At 43.0% G+C, this 14,818-nt stretch overlaps 1 protein-coding gene across 5 annotated transcripts in view; it reads left to right on the top strand.

Moving 5' to 3' along the window:
• Window positions 1–14,818, top strand: part of rasal2 (RAS protein activator like 2) — a 118,953-nt gene that overhangs the window by 13,093 nt on the left and 91,042 nt on the right. For 2 of the 5 annotated variants that reach the window (XM_084056515.1, XM_084056514.1), the window contains exon 1: window positions 8,179–9,490. The exons of 1 other annotated variant lie outside the window; for it this stretch is intronic. In XM_084056515.1, the coding sequence (XP_083912641.1) occupies window positions 8,698–9,490 (793 nt within the window). In that variant the 5' untranslated portion in view covers window positions 8,179–8,697. Of the gene's footprint in view, window positions 1–8,178; window positions 9,491–14,818 lie in introns of those variants that run through there. 2 more of the 5 variants (XM_084056513.1, XM_084056512.1) reach the window with 1 other exon arrangement.

Here is a 14,818-nt window from a genome sequence, read left to right as displayed (position 1 = left end):
ACCCCGTTCCGGGAACGGTTCCAAACGTGATGGGTGAGGGGGTATGGGTGAAGTAACCCATTCAATATTGATCCATTATTCAACGTGGTGTACGTGGTAACACAGTAGTAACAGCGCTTATTATGCACCCTTTCAGGTGAATGAGGGATAGGGAATTATCTGGTCATTGTAGCCTAGCTGTCATATTGTAATTGTAAGAGCAATCTGCACCTTGTTGAGACATTGATGAGACAGGGAGGGGGGTGGGCTATGACACGGTGACACGGGGGGGTTATATGACACAGTGTCTTGCTCTGGTTGAGACTGGGGGGGTGGGGGGTGAGTTGTTCACAATGTGTTGATGACTTGTTAACGATCGGCGTTGATTCTGAATAGACTGGAGTGTTAGAAAATTTGAGTCCTTACAATGCCGTTGTTAAGTAGGCTACTGGCGTCTGTTTTAAGCTACTCTCAAAGCAATATTGAACCATAGCAGCAGGAGATTCGGCTTGAGAGGGACACATAATTAAAGCGATTGATTTATTGATTGATCGATCGATCAATCCGATCATGCATATATATTACTATAAATGTATCTCTCAAAAGGATAAGATACAAAAGAACTTGTAAAATATAGCGAAGAAACGTTTTTAAGTAGGCTACCGACATCTGTTTTCAGATGTTTTTAGAAGCAGTAGTGACTGAACAAATGGGATCCAAGGTTGGGGTGGGGACCTGATTCAAGGCCTAGAAACTATCCTAGAGAAGGATCTTTTTTGTTTTATATTCCGTGTCAAACTACCTGGGGACTTGTTATTTCTTCACCTCTTTCGAGGGTACACACACAGGCACACCTCCATGGGGACACTACTGTCACGTCATGTCAATGGAATTCCAGCCCGGGACACTGACAGCCAGGGGGGCCCCAGTAACAGTGACAGGGGACAAGACAGCTGTCCCCCCCCCCCCCCCACACACACACACACACACACACACACACACACACACACACACACACACACACACACACACACACACACACACACACACACACAGGGACACGGCTGATATTTCAGGCATTTCGCTGACATTGTGTCACAGGCCTAAAAATGACAGGAACAGTGACACAGTTTTTCCTCGTTAGCAACCGTAGCATCATGCATTGCTAGCATGCAGCCGTCCGTACCACGATGTGCATTTTATCATTGCTTTATAGGAACACATATTAAGGGGTGAAATCAAATAAATTGATCTACCGATTGACATAACATTTAACAAACTAGACCGGTGCCCTTTGGGTAGAATCGGAAATCAGTTTATCATGTCACATGACAGTTTACAGGTGTAAAGCAGTGGGGGAAACTCTTGCGCTCCATCATTGTGTAGTATTCTGTGAGAACAGAGGATAGAGGTAGAGCGAGAGAGGTTAAATAGAACAAACATAGATATAAGCGATGCGATGCAAGAATGCGGTCCAGCCAACAACAACTCGGGACTCCTGAATCGCTGCCCTCCACACCTTAATATCTAGCATCAGGGTCTTGAGCTCTACAGTGTTGTTAGCTAAGCTTCTTGCCTTTCCTGGCTTTGCCCTGGGTTGGCTCCCACAGTGTCGGTTTGCTTGCCATTAGTTCCCGGGTGCCTGACGCAGTGCCCTGCCAGCCTCATCTTTCTCTCTCTGACCTTGTCTGTGACCCGCGGTAGGTCCCCGTAGAGGACCACGTTTCTGATGTGGTCCGTCCATGTGACGCCTAGTGCCATTCGTAGCATTCTTGACTCCATCCAGGGCCCTTTCCTGTTGTGCTGTGAGGGTCCATGTCTCAGCCCCAGCATAGCGGATGCGAGAAGGCACCAGCCTACTCAGGGACCAGGCAAGTCTGGAACAGAGCTTACCACTGGTTCTCAAAGTGCAGTCCAGGGACCCTCAGGGTACCTTGACGGGGGTTTCAAATGGACCCTTACAGGTCTGTAACTCTGATAGTATTTGTATACTATAGACTATCAGAGTTATAGGGGGTCCTTGAAAATAAAATAAAAAAGTTTGAGTTTGAAGTTACAAAACTGTAGGGTCTGGGTTCAAACAGACCGTTTTTTCAATTTTAGGACTTTACTTTACAACACTTTTAATGGTCTAATGGTCTACAATAACGCAACAGACAGCAGGCAGACATTTAAATGACCTGGTATAGTTTATGTAACACACGCGCACGCACACGCACACACACAGAGTGTAGAGTGATAATGGATCCTAACAACATTTAGTGTCTCAGGAGGTCTGCTGTGTTTTCCTCCAGGAATGTTCTGTTAATGTGGGCTGTTAACACCTACTGTACACCCGTCTGTCTGTCTGTCTGTCTGTCTGGGCAGATAATATGACAAATAACTTAAATATACACAGTCTATTACTGAAATAATCCTATACAAATAAATGACTGACAGTGAGCTGTACCAATAATCTAAATAAATGATGTATATACTATGGCTAGTACAATAGCAGATCTACAAGCTCACAACTCGTCGCACCGCGATAAATATTACATTTATCATGTTAATTATACAGTTGAATGGTCAATGGGAACTATAATGAATGAAATCTAACCCTAATTATGCAACACAATTGTGATTAGCTCAATTGCGATCAGGTGATGGATGATATAATACTAGTGACAGGCCTACTAGTAGGCTTCGCATCTTCTGTCAGCATTATACCCGAGATTCGAACCCGGGTGTCCCACTTTGGAAACCAAATGTCTAACCGCTAGCGCACGAGGGAGAGAGATATTATATGCTTTCGGGCTTCAGCTACTCTGCTGCATCAGGTCAATGCAAATGCAGTTGGTGTGTGTGTGTGTGTGTGTGGTATGTAAACACAACATCACAATAACCACAGCTGATAATGTGATTTCTACTGATTTACAATGATTCCTGACAGACACATTAAGGAAGGAAAACTTTTGTTGTTGTTGCATCCATCAAAGTAGGAAGCAGTCAAGCAGATGAATTCTGATAGAATTCATCTAACGGAGGCTTGGCCGAGAAGACAAACATTCAGCTTCCTGTCTGTCTGTCTGTCTGTCCCACATTTACCTGACCCGAGTTCACATTGTGACATGTGTGAGGCTGAGATGCGTGTGTGTGTGCGTGCGTGTAGCTGTCTCTTTGTGTTAGGGGTACAGGGTCAGGGTTAGGGGTGTGTATGTAGATGTGTGGGGTCACAGGGTCAACAACTTTAACATACAACTGTCAGGATTCGTCTCCCCCCCCCCTCACCCCATCCCCTCCTCCCCTCCCTCCTCCAATCCCTTCCCACCACCTCCTTCCCCACAACCCTCCTAATTTGTGATGTAAATACCTTGTCAACAGGAAGACCGTGCCAGGAAATGGCCTCTGTGTCTGTCTGCCTATCTCTGTCTATGTGTCTGTCTGTCTCTGCTCTCTCTGCCCCCCTCAATTCAATTCAAAGGGAATTTATTGGCATGAGAAAACACGTTTACAATGCCAAAGCAAAATTGGAACACAACATATTGTATGTACAATTAAAAGGGAATAACAAAATGTGCAAACAGAGCTGTGTTACATTGCAACTTAAGAAAAAACAATCTGACAAAACCCTACGAATTTGCTGTCAGAAATGGTTCAGGTACACGTAGGAAAGGTTAGCTTTGGATACACCTTGAAACAAATGGCAGCAATATTTCAATGTTTTACATTCACTTGGTAAAAAACGCTCTCTGTCTCTCTCTTTCTTTCTCTATATCTCTTTCTGTCTCTCTCTCTATCTTGGCATCAGTCTAATGTGTAAATAAGACATCAGAGTGTGGGTTCAGGTTATCCTCGGATATTTGACCTACATGCAGCTAACTGCATTGTCTTCAATTAAAATGAATTGTCTGTTGCCATATGTAGTTGTCTTAACGTATTTATTGATTTTAAATGCTCAGCATTTTGTATATGACTCTGTTGCACTTTAACAGTGTTTAGATCAGCACTGAAACTCTTTGCAAAGGTCAAAAAGTCACATATGACCCTTTACATGTGTACATATATAAAAAGATAATGTATATTCACATTAATATCCTGAATCAGATTTGACCCATTAAATTCTCAGTCAGGTACAGCTAGGCCTCTCACAATTATTACATAATCGCCTAGTCACAATTATTTAAGATAATCGCAATTATTTTGCATATGTCTCATAATCGTCATAATCATTTGCAGGTGCAATAGTGTTCATAGTTCATACATGTTCAAACATTATCCCAAAATAGCGGACATAGCAGATGTACAAGTTCACAGCACGTCACAATGAGGCACCTTGTGAGCTTGTAGATCAGCTATTTCCACTGCTTTTTAAAAACATTTTGAAAGTATAAAATTATTAAATACGTATGTCAGTGATTTGTAATATCTGTCCGTGCAATTTTTGTTTACCAAGAAATGTTATTTGTATTCATATGTTCCGATGTTCAATGCCAAAAAGCACAGTTACATTACATTACAAGTGCATTCAACATAGGTAGGCAAGAAAACTACTAATCACCGGAAGTCTTAAGTGCATGCTCTTCTAAAACAAGCAACTAAGCGTATACCTAGCGCTAAGGTACTGTAAAAGTGCCATATTTCAGCTACCTACTTTCTGAAACAGATGAGACAAATAGCTAAAACCAATACGTGTATCAAATAAACAAGATCCAATAAAACAAGAGCTCGTACAAATAATTTACAACAAGTAGGCAAGGCTAAGTGGAAGGGTCAGGGTAGTGTTTCCTGAAGAGGTGGGTTTTCACTTTTCAGTCTCTTCAGGCTGAAAACCCACCTGTGGTGAAAGATGGGCAATTATATCGTTAATCGCAAATTATTAGTGACAATTGTCACAAAATGCCATGATTGTGACAGCCTCTAGACACAGCAGCCATTGACTATATTCACACGGCGGCCATTTTGCTCTCACGTCATATTTGCGGGTTGGGAAGAAATGTAATTTCATTAACTTAATAGCAAAATGGCTGCTGTGTGAATAAGGTGACTAGTTGTTTGTGCTGATTGTACTAGGGTAGTCAGTGCTGCCAGTGGTGGCCCCTTCAGCATGAAGCTGGTGGTGTCACATAGGGTCACCTGAGCTGGATGCTACATGAGGCACATGTGTCACAACATGTTTAGTGTCACGTTCAAATAGCACTGCCCTATGGTTAGAGTGTCCGCACTGCACAGCCAGCGGCAGTACCGTCCGTGTTGTAAATATAAAAAACAAATATGAAAAGCAGCAATTACAGTTCAGTGTCTGACATAAAATAAAGATTATTTGTGGCCAAAAGTAACACATGGTAAAAACTCATGGAGTCCAATACCCAAACGATAGACAATGAAACAAATTCTATTTTAACAAGGAAGCGAGTGCAATGTGCATTTCCGCAATGCCATAGCTGGGGGGAGTCCCGCGACACGGGATTGGTCGAGGAACGTCAATCATTCTCCCCACTGCTCCCCCATTCGTTCACATTTTTAAAATTTTGTGTCGGGGTAAATCTTACTGACTCAAATGTTTTGGGGGGGAAACCCTATGAGTCCAATGTTGTAGTAATTGGAGACATTTTGAGCGGCCGACGCTGAGATTGGGAGGTCGGTTTTCAATCCCCCGGCCGGGTCACTCCAAAGACTATAAATATGGGACCTAAATGAATGCCGCCTCTCACTACAAAAACAGGAGATGGGGCCCGGATTGCTGGCCTTGCGGTCCGGGCACTTAGGCTCAATGTAGCCTGACAGCGCGTTGCGGGTTCGAGTCCCATTCCCGGCGACCTTTGCTGCGTGTCTCTCCCCGTCTCTCTCTCCCTCTTTCCTGTCCATGTTCTAGGTACACATCATCCAATCACACTGATTGATTGGTTAGTTTATTAACAACATTGCAAACAGTACCAGCAAGTACAATCACGCAAGCATTGCTAAAAGGATAACACAAAAAGCCCTGAGGGATTGTTTCCATTGTGGTCCTATCTCGCATCACAGCACGTTGTGAGCTTGTAGATCAGCTAAACTTGCTATTTTATTATTTATTTATTTTGTATTAAAATGTACTATTTTCTATAATCGAACTCTTGCATCCATAAATAGCTGTAATGGCTGCTGTTATGGTTGATAGTGTTTGGAATCAGCAGTGGTCTCATGTTAGTGGTCTGGGATGGTAGTTGGGGGGGGGGGGGGGGGGGTACGCTCTAATGACCCCCCACCCCCCCTACACAAAGGCAGGGGGGCCCTGCCCGCCTCCCTGTGGGATGCCACACCCACTTCCTGTCTGAATGCTGAGGCCTGGCCTGGGGGGAGGGACATTCATGAATGCTGCTGAATCAGCCTTCATGAATATTCATGAGCTGTGTAGTACAGAGGTAGCAGAGTCGTTTTTTCAAAAGTATTTAACGGTAGTTGCTCTGTGCACACACCATGTGATAATAGACCTTTAGGACACTGGTTCTTATACTTTTGGACAACCCAAATTGATATATATTTGGTCGCGAACCCCCCCAATCTGAAAAGGTTTTGTGCCAGGGACCCCCAGAAGAGTAGATTTCTGTAATAGAGAAGAAATCCAAAATTATTAAACATTTTCCAAACATTTTTGATTTTTTTCAAAAAGTCAGAAATAGAAGATGTACAAGCTTACAGTGCAGTGAGCTCGTAGATCGGCTATTTTTAAATAGCCAACATATAAATGGATAAAGTGGTTAAAATCATTGTGATGCTATGTCAACTACTTTTGCTGGGGACCCCCTGGAAGTAGTTGTGTTTCAGTGGACAAGGACATCCTTCTTCTGTCACAACAGATCTTGCTGCTGATGTTTGCACACTGTTATACTATAGTTCCCCATAGGTTTGGGGAGGAGTTTGAATCACATTGAGTGACAAAATTGGTCTGGTGTCTCTGCTTATTAAGCCCTGGCTCAAGTATATGTGTAATGTTATAACAAATAACAAAAACATTAATTATTATAGAGTATGGTTGTTAAAGTCCAGATGAAAACAATATGACTGAAATAATTTTGATTAAACTGATTGGGAAATGTATTAATGATTTTTTTTTAAATAGTTTTGAATCGAAAAAAAATTTGGAAATAATCTGAATCGAATTGAGCATTGTTTTGATTTTTAATCGAATCGTGACCCCAAGAATCGGAATTGAATCGTGAGATAACAGACGATTCACAGCCATAATATATATATATATATATATATATATATATATATATATATATATATATATATATATATATATATATATATATATATATATATATATATATATATATATATATCATTCAAAATCCATTTTGGAGACTGGCACGAATGTGAGAGTTGGCTTATTTCTCTCACTAGATTTGGCTTGTTTGTGGCTTGTTTTTGGAGGTGGGTTGTCTTATTTCTCTCACAGGAGTTGGGTGCACAGTCTGTGCTCCCTTGGGAAGAAGGTGTGACTATGGTGGCCTTTCTCGATCGCTTGACTGTTCACCTGATCTGTACCAGGGCCTTCCTTAGGTCTGGATCACATTTAACTGTGTATCGTGGCTGTCGAGCAGAAACCTTTTGTGTATTTTCCTAAATGAACGGCATACTTGATCACACTACAGCATCACACAAAAGTAGCAGAGCTACAAGCTCGAAACGTGGCGCAAAGGGACGTGTTTTGAGCTTGTAGATCTGCTACTTTTGCTATTTTGTCATTTGAATCCTGTAAAGTAGCGGTTTTGGACATATGAGGTTTCCACCCGACAGATATGCAAGTGTACAGTGACAAATAAATACCACAAAGGACTGCAGATCTTACAGTGGTGTTTGATGAAAGATTACAGTATGTTTTCTACTATTTAATAAAAGCAGCAGACAGGCTGGCACACACACACACACACACACACACACACACACACACACACACACACACACACACACACACACACACACACACACACACACACACACACACCCACGTGGACACTTGGTTTCACTTCACTTTTTTGGCCCTGCTGGTGCGGAAAACCACAAGGCTTTGGTGAGAGCTCATTGGACGACGTCGAATGAAAACTGGCGTCCTCATTCGCCGCTCTTACTTCCTGTTCAGGAAGACAGACAGTCAGCAGACGCTGAGCGAGACAGTCTGTCTGTCTGTCTATCTACGTGTGGCTCACACACGTAAACATGGCTCTCTGATACACCACAACTCTTTACCAAATGGAATAAACAACTGTAAGTTTCTTAATTCTGGTCATTCTTTAGCCAAACAAGCCGAGGATTAAACGTAAATTTGCTCTCTGTGGATTATTTTCATATTTACATTTGGGATTAACTCTTTTTGGATGGAAATTACTTTTGTGACGTTTTTCTGCTGTATTGTGTGACACGCATGTGTGCCGAAGAACAGTCTCAAGCATGACGGTCCACACGTCAAGTCCTGTCTGTTCGTATATGCAGTCGTAACTTTATATTTAGCATATTTTTGGGGTGCATTTCTTTCTTTCTTTTTTGCTTTTATCGACTGTGACAGTGGAGAAAGTAGACATTCAGCAAATGCTCCGGCCAGCCAGGAATCGAACCGGGTGTCTCATGCGGGTACGCACCCTAGCCCGCTCGGCTATCGGGGTTCGCCCCGCACGTTAAAGCCGCGATCGCGCAGCTGCGCTGAAGCCTATACGCGCGGGAGGAAAAACAGCTGCGTGACAAAGAGTCCACAACATGAGCTATCAGAGGAGCCCTCCGGGGGACTGTGACACATGTCACAGAGGAGCTGTCACGGGGTCCTGTCACTGTCACAGCGGAGCTGTCACCGAGCCTGCCGCCGGCTGTACGCCTCGCCCCGGCGCGCACCGCTGGCACCGCTACACCAAACCCTGGCTGGCGTCCCGCTCCTCCTCCCAGGACGCTGCTCCGTCGCCTCGGGCGTTGGAAGGCTACCAGTGGAGGACATCTGCATCGCCGGCGGTATCGGCGACGCAACCGTTGGACCGATACCAGTGGAGGACATCTGCATCAGCGGCGGTATCGGCGGCGCCCCGGGTCGCGGCGACGCAACCGCTGGACCGATACCAGTGGAGGACATCTGGTAGCGGCCCGCCGCCCCCCTCTGCCTCCTCGCCGCCGGCGGGCAAAGGTCAGCGGCGCTCCATGGAAGCCGCGGAGGCCTTTCAGGAGAGGCTGCGCAGCCTGCCCAGGAGGTTCGCCACCTCCTCGTATACCGTCTCTCCCCCGGGAGGAGATCCAGGAGGAGGGCCCTCTCCGGGCGCCCGATCGGGGCGCCTGGTCAGGCTCGTGCCCTTCCTGCGCTCGCTGTCGGAGCCGTCGGCGGCCACCGGGGGCAGCAGCAGTAGGACCGGCGGCGTAAACAACGAGGTGGGGTTGGAGCGCTCCCCATGCGGCGGCGGGCCTTTCATCTCCAACACGCTGTCGTCGTGGCAGCGCCAGAGGCGTGGCCTAAGCCCGAGTCTCAGTGTGTGGCCGGAGCCGCCCGGTTCTGACCGTACGCTGTCTGGTAAGATGAGCAATTAAAAGTCCCTCAGGGCTCTGTTTTCACTCTTCATTAAATATCTTAAATAGACGTGTTGTAAGCTTGTAGATCTGCTATTTTGAGTGAAGGTTTTCCCCACAATACGGATGCTGTGTGTAATCAACGATTGTTAATATAGGAAGATACACCATCCAAATTTGAGCCACTAGAGGCGACATTGTTCACAAATCCTACAAATGGTCTCCTAAGTGGGTGCCGGCGTCTGACGGCAAATCTCGCCAACGGCCTATACTTACCAATAGCACTTGCTAGATCCCACGAGATTGTGTTGCTGGGACAGAGAAGGGTCGATTAAGTTGATTTTCTCCGGATTTGTGTCTCTGAAAAAAGACATTTTAGTGTGAAAATCTTGGGAATATTGTGTGGCTTGTGACGATCGGGTTCAATATTTAGTTAACTGACCATGGAGCTAAAGAGTGGTTCAGAAGCTGTGTTCACGTTCACTCTTCCATTGGAATCAATAGACTGGCGTCCACCTACGCCATACAGATACGGGAAGTAAACCGGAGATGGCATGTCTTGCCATTTCCGTCTGTGTAAGCTTGATGTGTCTGACGTTGATGACATCATCAGTGTGCTCTCCTTTTGTATCTGTTCGCGACGTGTTGTGAGCTTGTAGATCGACTTGAGCTTGTAGATCGACCATTTTCACCACATGTTGGCGCCCAGAATAGGGACTCTAGGGTTCAAGAGGTTAATGACACAGTTCAACAAGGTAGCTGTGTTTATTTACTGGGAACAGACTTTTGAGTCAATCATTCATTCAATCAATTAGGGCTGGATACTTAGAACCAATAGCCAACTTCATCTTTGAGAATCAAGAAGCTGTTTTTTTTTCTTCTTATATAATTATCAACAAATCAATATGAAGAAATTCATGTTAAAAAAGATATGTCTTGACTTTTTAATCAATAATTTAATCAATCAAACAAATTCTATTGTCACAATGCAATTACACATGAACGTGTGGTGAAATTGTTGTAAGTCCTCACTGTTGCAGTTTAAGAAAATTAAAGTAAGGCAGTGTAAATAAAAAACATGGGGAAAAAGAAAGAAACACATAAAACACATGGAAATAGCACAATAACACAACTCTACTGTACTGTTATATAATACTGTATTGAGCACTGTGAGGTTCAGACTGTAAATCAAATTAAGTTGTTTGTATGTTAAGTTCTAAGAAACCTTTAATCTGATGTCCTGACTGCTCCTATAGGAGCTAGCTACTGTATAATCATGTGACACACACACACACACACACACACACACACACACACACACACACACACACACACACACACACACACACACACACACACACACACACACACAGTGTGCGTGTGTGTGTGTGTGTGTGTGCGCGTGTACATTAGCTCATCAAGTTCTCAGATGTCACATGGTAACAGATGAGTCATGGTTGTGTCACATCATCTGGATGTCTGTCTGATGATTAAACATTATATTTTAGGAGTGGTCATCATAGCTGAGTGGCTAGAGAGGCCGTCTGGGAAACGGAAGGTCACCGGTTTGACCCCCCAGTCCATGTGCCGAAGTGTCCCTGAGAAAGACACTTAACCCCTAACTGGAATGGACTAGAATAGAATACTTTGATTGGCAACCATTCAAAACACGCAGTATCGCCACTAAAATCCCAATGAATCCGAAGCTTGTTTCCATTGTGGTCCCTTGTTTAAGTTGTACCAGCTTAAACCATATATACTTAGTTGCCCGGAGTCCCCCAGGGGTCTATGCTAGGCCCCATAACTTTCACCTCCATACCAAATATCTGTTTGCTGTACCGTTGTGTTATTGTGTGTTAGTGTTTTTATGTGCAGAGGACCACAATGGAAATAAGCCCTTGGGCTTTATTGTTTCATTATCCTCAGTGATACTATGACTGTATGCCGGGAAAGTGCTACTGTGCTCTTTTTTTGTATGTAATATCACCAAATAAAATCTATATTTTCGCCGATCTACAAGCTCACAGTGCAATGCGTTGTGAGCTTGTAGATCTGCTCTTTTCACTAACTATTTGCCCACAGAATGGGGACCCTTGGGTTCAAGTTGTTAATTGGGGTTGTCATGTTTTTTTTAATACTGTATCTGGAAGGAAAAAGTACTCAATTTTTTACTTGAGTAAAAGTATCAATACTGCAATCTAGAAATACTCTGTTACAAGTAAAAGTCCAGAATTCAAAATTTACTTGAGTAAAAGTACAAAAGTATTGGTATTAATCAAAATGTACTTAAAGTACCAGAAGTAGAAAGTACTCATTATGCAGAATGTCCCATTTCACAAGTTTTCAAATGGATAAAATGGATAAAAAATCTTTTGAAAATAGCAGATCTGCAAGCTCACAATTGTGTTTTCAAATAATTGTAGTGGAGTAAAAGTATAATATTTGCCTGTAGTGGAGTAGAAGTAAAAGTACTGAAAATTGGTAATACTCCAGTAAAGTAAAAATACCTAAAAAATGTGCTTACTGTAAGTACAGTACTTGAGTAACAGTCCTTAGTTACTTTTCATCACTGGTTATTTTTGGCTACTTTCAATGGCATCCTGAAAGTTTGATGTCCTTATGAGTATAGTAATACTGTGTGTGTGTGTGTGTGTGTGTGTGTGTGTGTGTGTGTGTGTGTGTGTGTGTGTGTGTGCGTGTGCGTGTGCGCGCTGTGTGTGTGTGCAGAGACAAATAGCCACTGTCACGTACACAGTTTATTAATGGGCAGGGGGAGAAATCGGGAGAAGCAGGGACGCCAGTTTTTACCAATCACAGCCTGAGCTGGTCAGGTGACCATGTTTCAGTTCTCTGTTGTCGTTCCGAGTTAACAGCTTCTTCTTCCTGTGTGTGTGTGTGTGTGTGTGAAACCCCCTGCTCTCTCTCACAACTCATCACTGTCTGGCAGAAACCTTGTATCAACCTTGTCTTTACTTTGTTTTGTTCATAAATTAATACTCTATTGTATATGCCATCATAGGACAGTTTCAAGCAAAATAAGCCAAAGTAGCTATTTTTGTTAATATTAGTTAATACAGCATCGGTTGAACCACTTAAGCCCTATATATACAAGGTCTATTTGAAAATAGCAGATCCATCTTTTATGGGGGTCGTCCCCGGCACAAAATATTTCCAGCAGGGGGGTCGCGGACAAGTACATATTAATGTGAGCGTCCCTGACACTGAAATGATTGAGAACCACTTGTTTAAAAAACATGAGGAAGCAAGTCCAAATAAGCGACTACACTTTAGAAACAAACTCCAGAAACCGCAACTACTAATATTTACAAGCGACTACAGAAAAACAAGCCCAACGTCGCTTATAATTAGCGGACATGGCCACACTGATTTTGCTGTGTGTGTAGTGTAGTCTGTTGTATTAGATGTGCGTTGTGTTGCTTGTAGTGTTGTGTTAAGAGGGGCTGTACTTGGTTTGAGTGCACACTACACATTTACACACACTGCTAGTGTTGTGTTTAAGCTGTTTAATTTGTTGTTAATGAAATAAAATGTGTTAATTACTGCAGGCTTCATACACAAGTACTGTGTGTGTGTGTGTGTGTGTGTGTGTGTGTGTGTGTGTGTGTGTGTGTGTGTGTGTGTGTGTGTGTGTGTGTGTGTGTGTGTGTGTGTGTGTGTGTGTGTGTGTGTGTGTGTGTGAGAGAGAGAAAGTGTGTGCGTGTGTATATGGGAGACGGTTGCAGTGTCTTTTTGTATGTAAATGGAGTGTGTATGTGAATGGACACAGCAGCAGGCAGCCCCACAGACCAGCCTCATTAACCTTTGGCTGTACACACACACACACACACACACACACACACACACACACACACACACACACACACACACACACACACACACACACACACACACACACACACACACACACACACACACACACACACACACACACACACACACCTGCATGCATGCCTGGGAAAATCCGCTCTCCCACTACTCTAGACATCTGCTCAGTGCAGGTCTTACAAAGGCCTGTGTGTGTGAGTGTGTATGTGTGCACTACTACAAGTGCACACACTATACTATAATTGTGAAGGAAAAATGTCCCCATAAGTATAGTAGAATTTGAGAAATAGACAATGTGAGGATGGTTTTCCTGGTCCTCACAAAATAAATGGTTATTTTTTGTATTTACATTTGTTTTGTTAAAAGGTTAAAGCTATATTTTCTGATAGTAATCATTGCTATAGACTAGAGTAGTTGTTCAGTAACAGGGGTCTCCAAGTCTCTCCAGCTCTTTAATAAACAGAAAATATATTTTCAGGTGGGTTCCAAAGTATTCAAGAGTACCCATTTATCAGCTTAACCCATTGAGACCTGAAGCCGATTCTGCATGTCTCCTAAATCTCAACAGTATTCTGAAAAACGTATGTTTCTATATCAATGGTGCTCAATCTTTTTCATGTCAAGGACCCCCAAAATAATATGTATTTGGCCGCGGACCCCCATCAAAATAATGTGTTCCAGGGACCCCCAGAAGCAAAGATTTGAGTTAAAAATGTTCGCTTTAAAAATATAAATATTCAAAGGTTTGCACCCATTTTCACGATTTTTCAAAAATAGCAGATATACAAGCTCATAGCGCTGCACCGAGTGCCGCGCTATGAGCTTGTAGATCAGCTATTTTTGAATAGCCCAAAGTGTAAAATAATGCTTTTTAGTTCAAATCTAAAAATGACACAGTTCCAGGTCTCTTAAAATGTTTAGTGTTCCAGTTCCAATTTTGTCTGCTCATTTCTTTGTGTCATTACTTCCAATTTCACTTGTTTATCCTGTATGAGCTCTCTCTCCTGATTGGATCAAATTGGTATCCTCCTGACCTGAAAATACAGTTTCTGTTTAATAATAAAGAGCTGTAGAGACATGGAGACTCCTGTTACTGAACAAACACTCTATTGCAAGGATTATCAGAATATATAGTTATTTAACAAACAGGAATATCACTTGACTTTGCCCTACCTTTTAAGGTCCTTACCCAGCAGAAACTGTATTTTGTGCGATAAATTCTCACTAATTTAAATCGCTGTTTATGTCGGGAGCACATCCACACCGAATGCAAATATTGCAAGGTGATAAAGCTAGTTGAATTAATAATTGAAATGTATTTTTCATCACCAGATTAACAGTTCTATGTGAAACATTATTTGACACATTGTTGGATCATTTATTAGTCACACTCCCAGTGTGTGAAGACTTTTAGGCTTTCATTTAGGAAAGGATTCAGGTTAGGGTTACCGTAGATTTAGGGGTCAATATTGGAGTTATGCCTGAT

The sequence above is a fragment of the Gymnoscopelus microlampas genome (assembly GCF_963454915.1).
Source record: "Gymnoscopelus microlampas genome assembly, chromosome: 5".
NCBI classification, from domain to species: domain Eukaryota; kingdom Metazoa; phylum Chordata; class Actinopteri; order Myctophiformes; family Myctophidae; genus Gymnoscopelus; species Gymnoscopelus microlampas.
The sequence above is the reverse complement of the archived record's forward strand: the minus strand, read 5'-3'. Positions and strand labels throughout refer to the sequence as shown.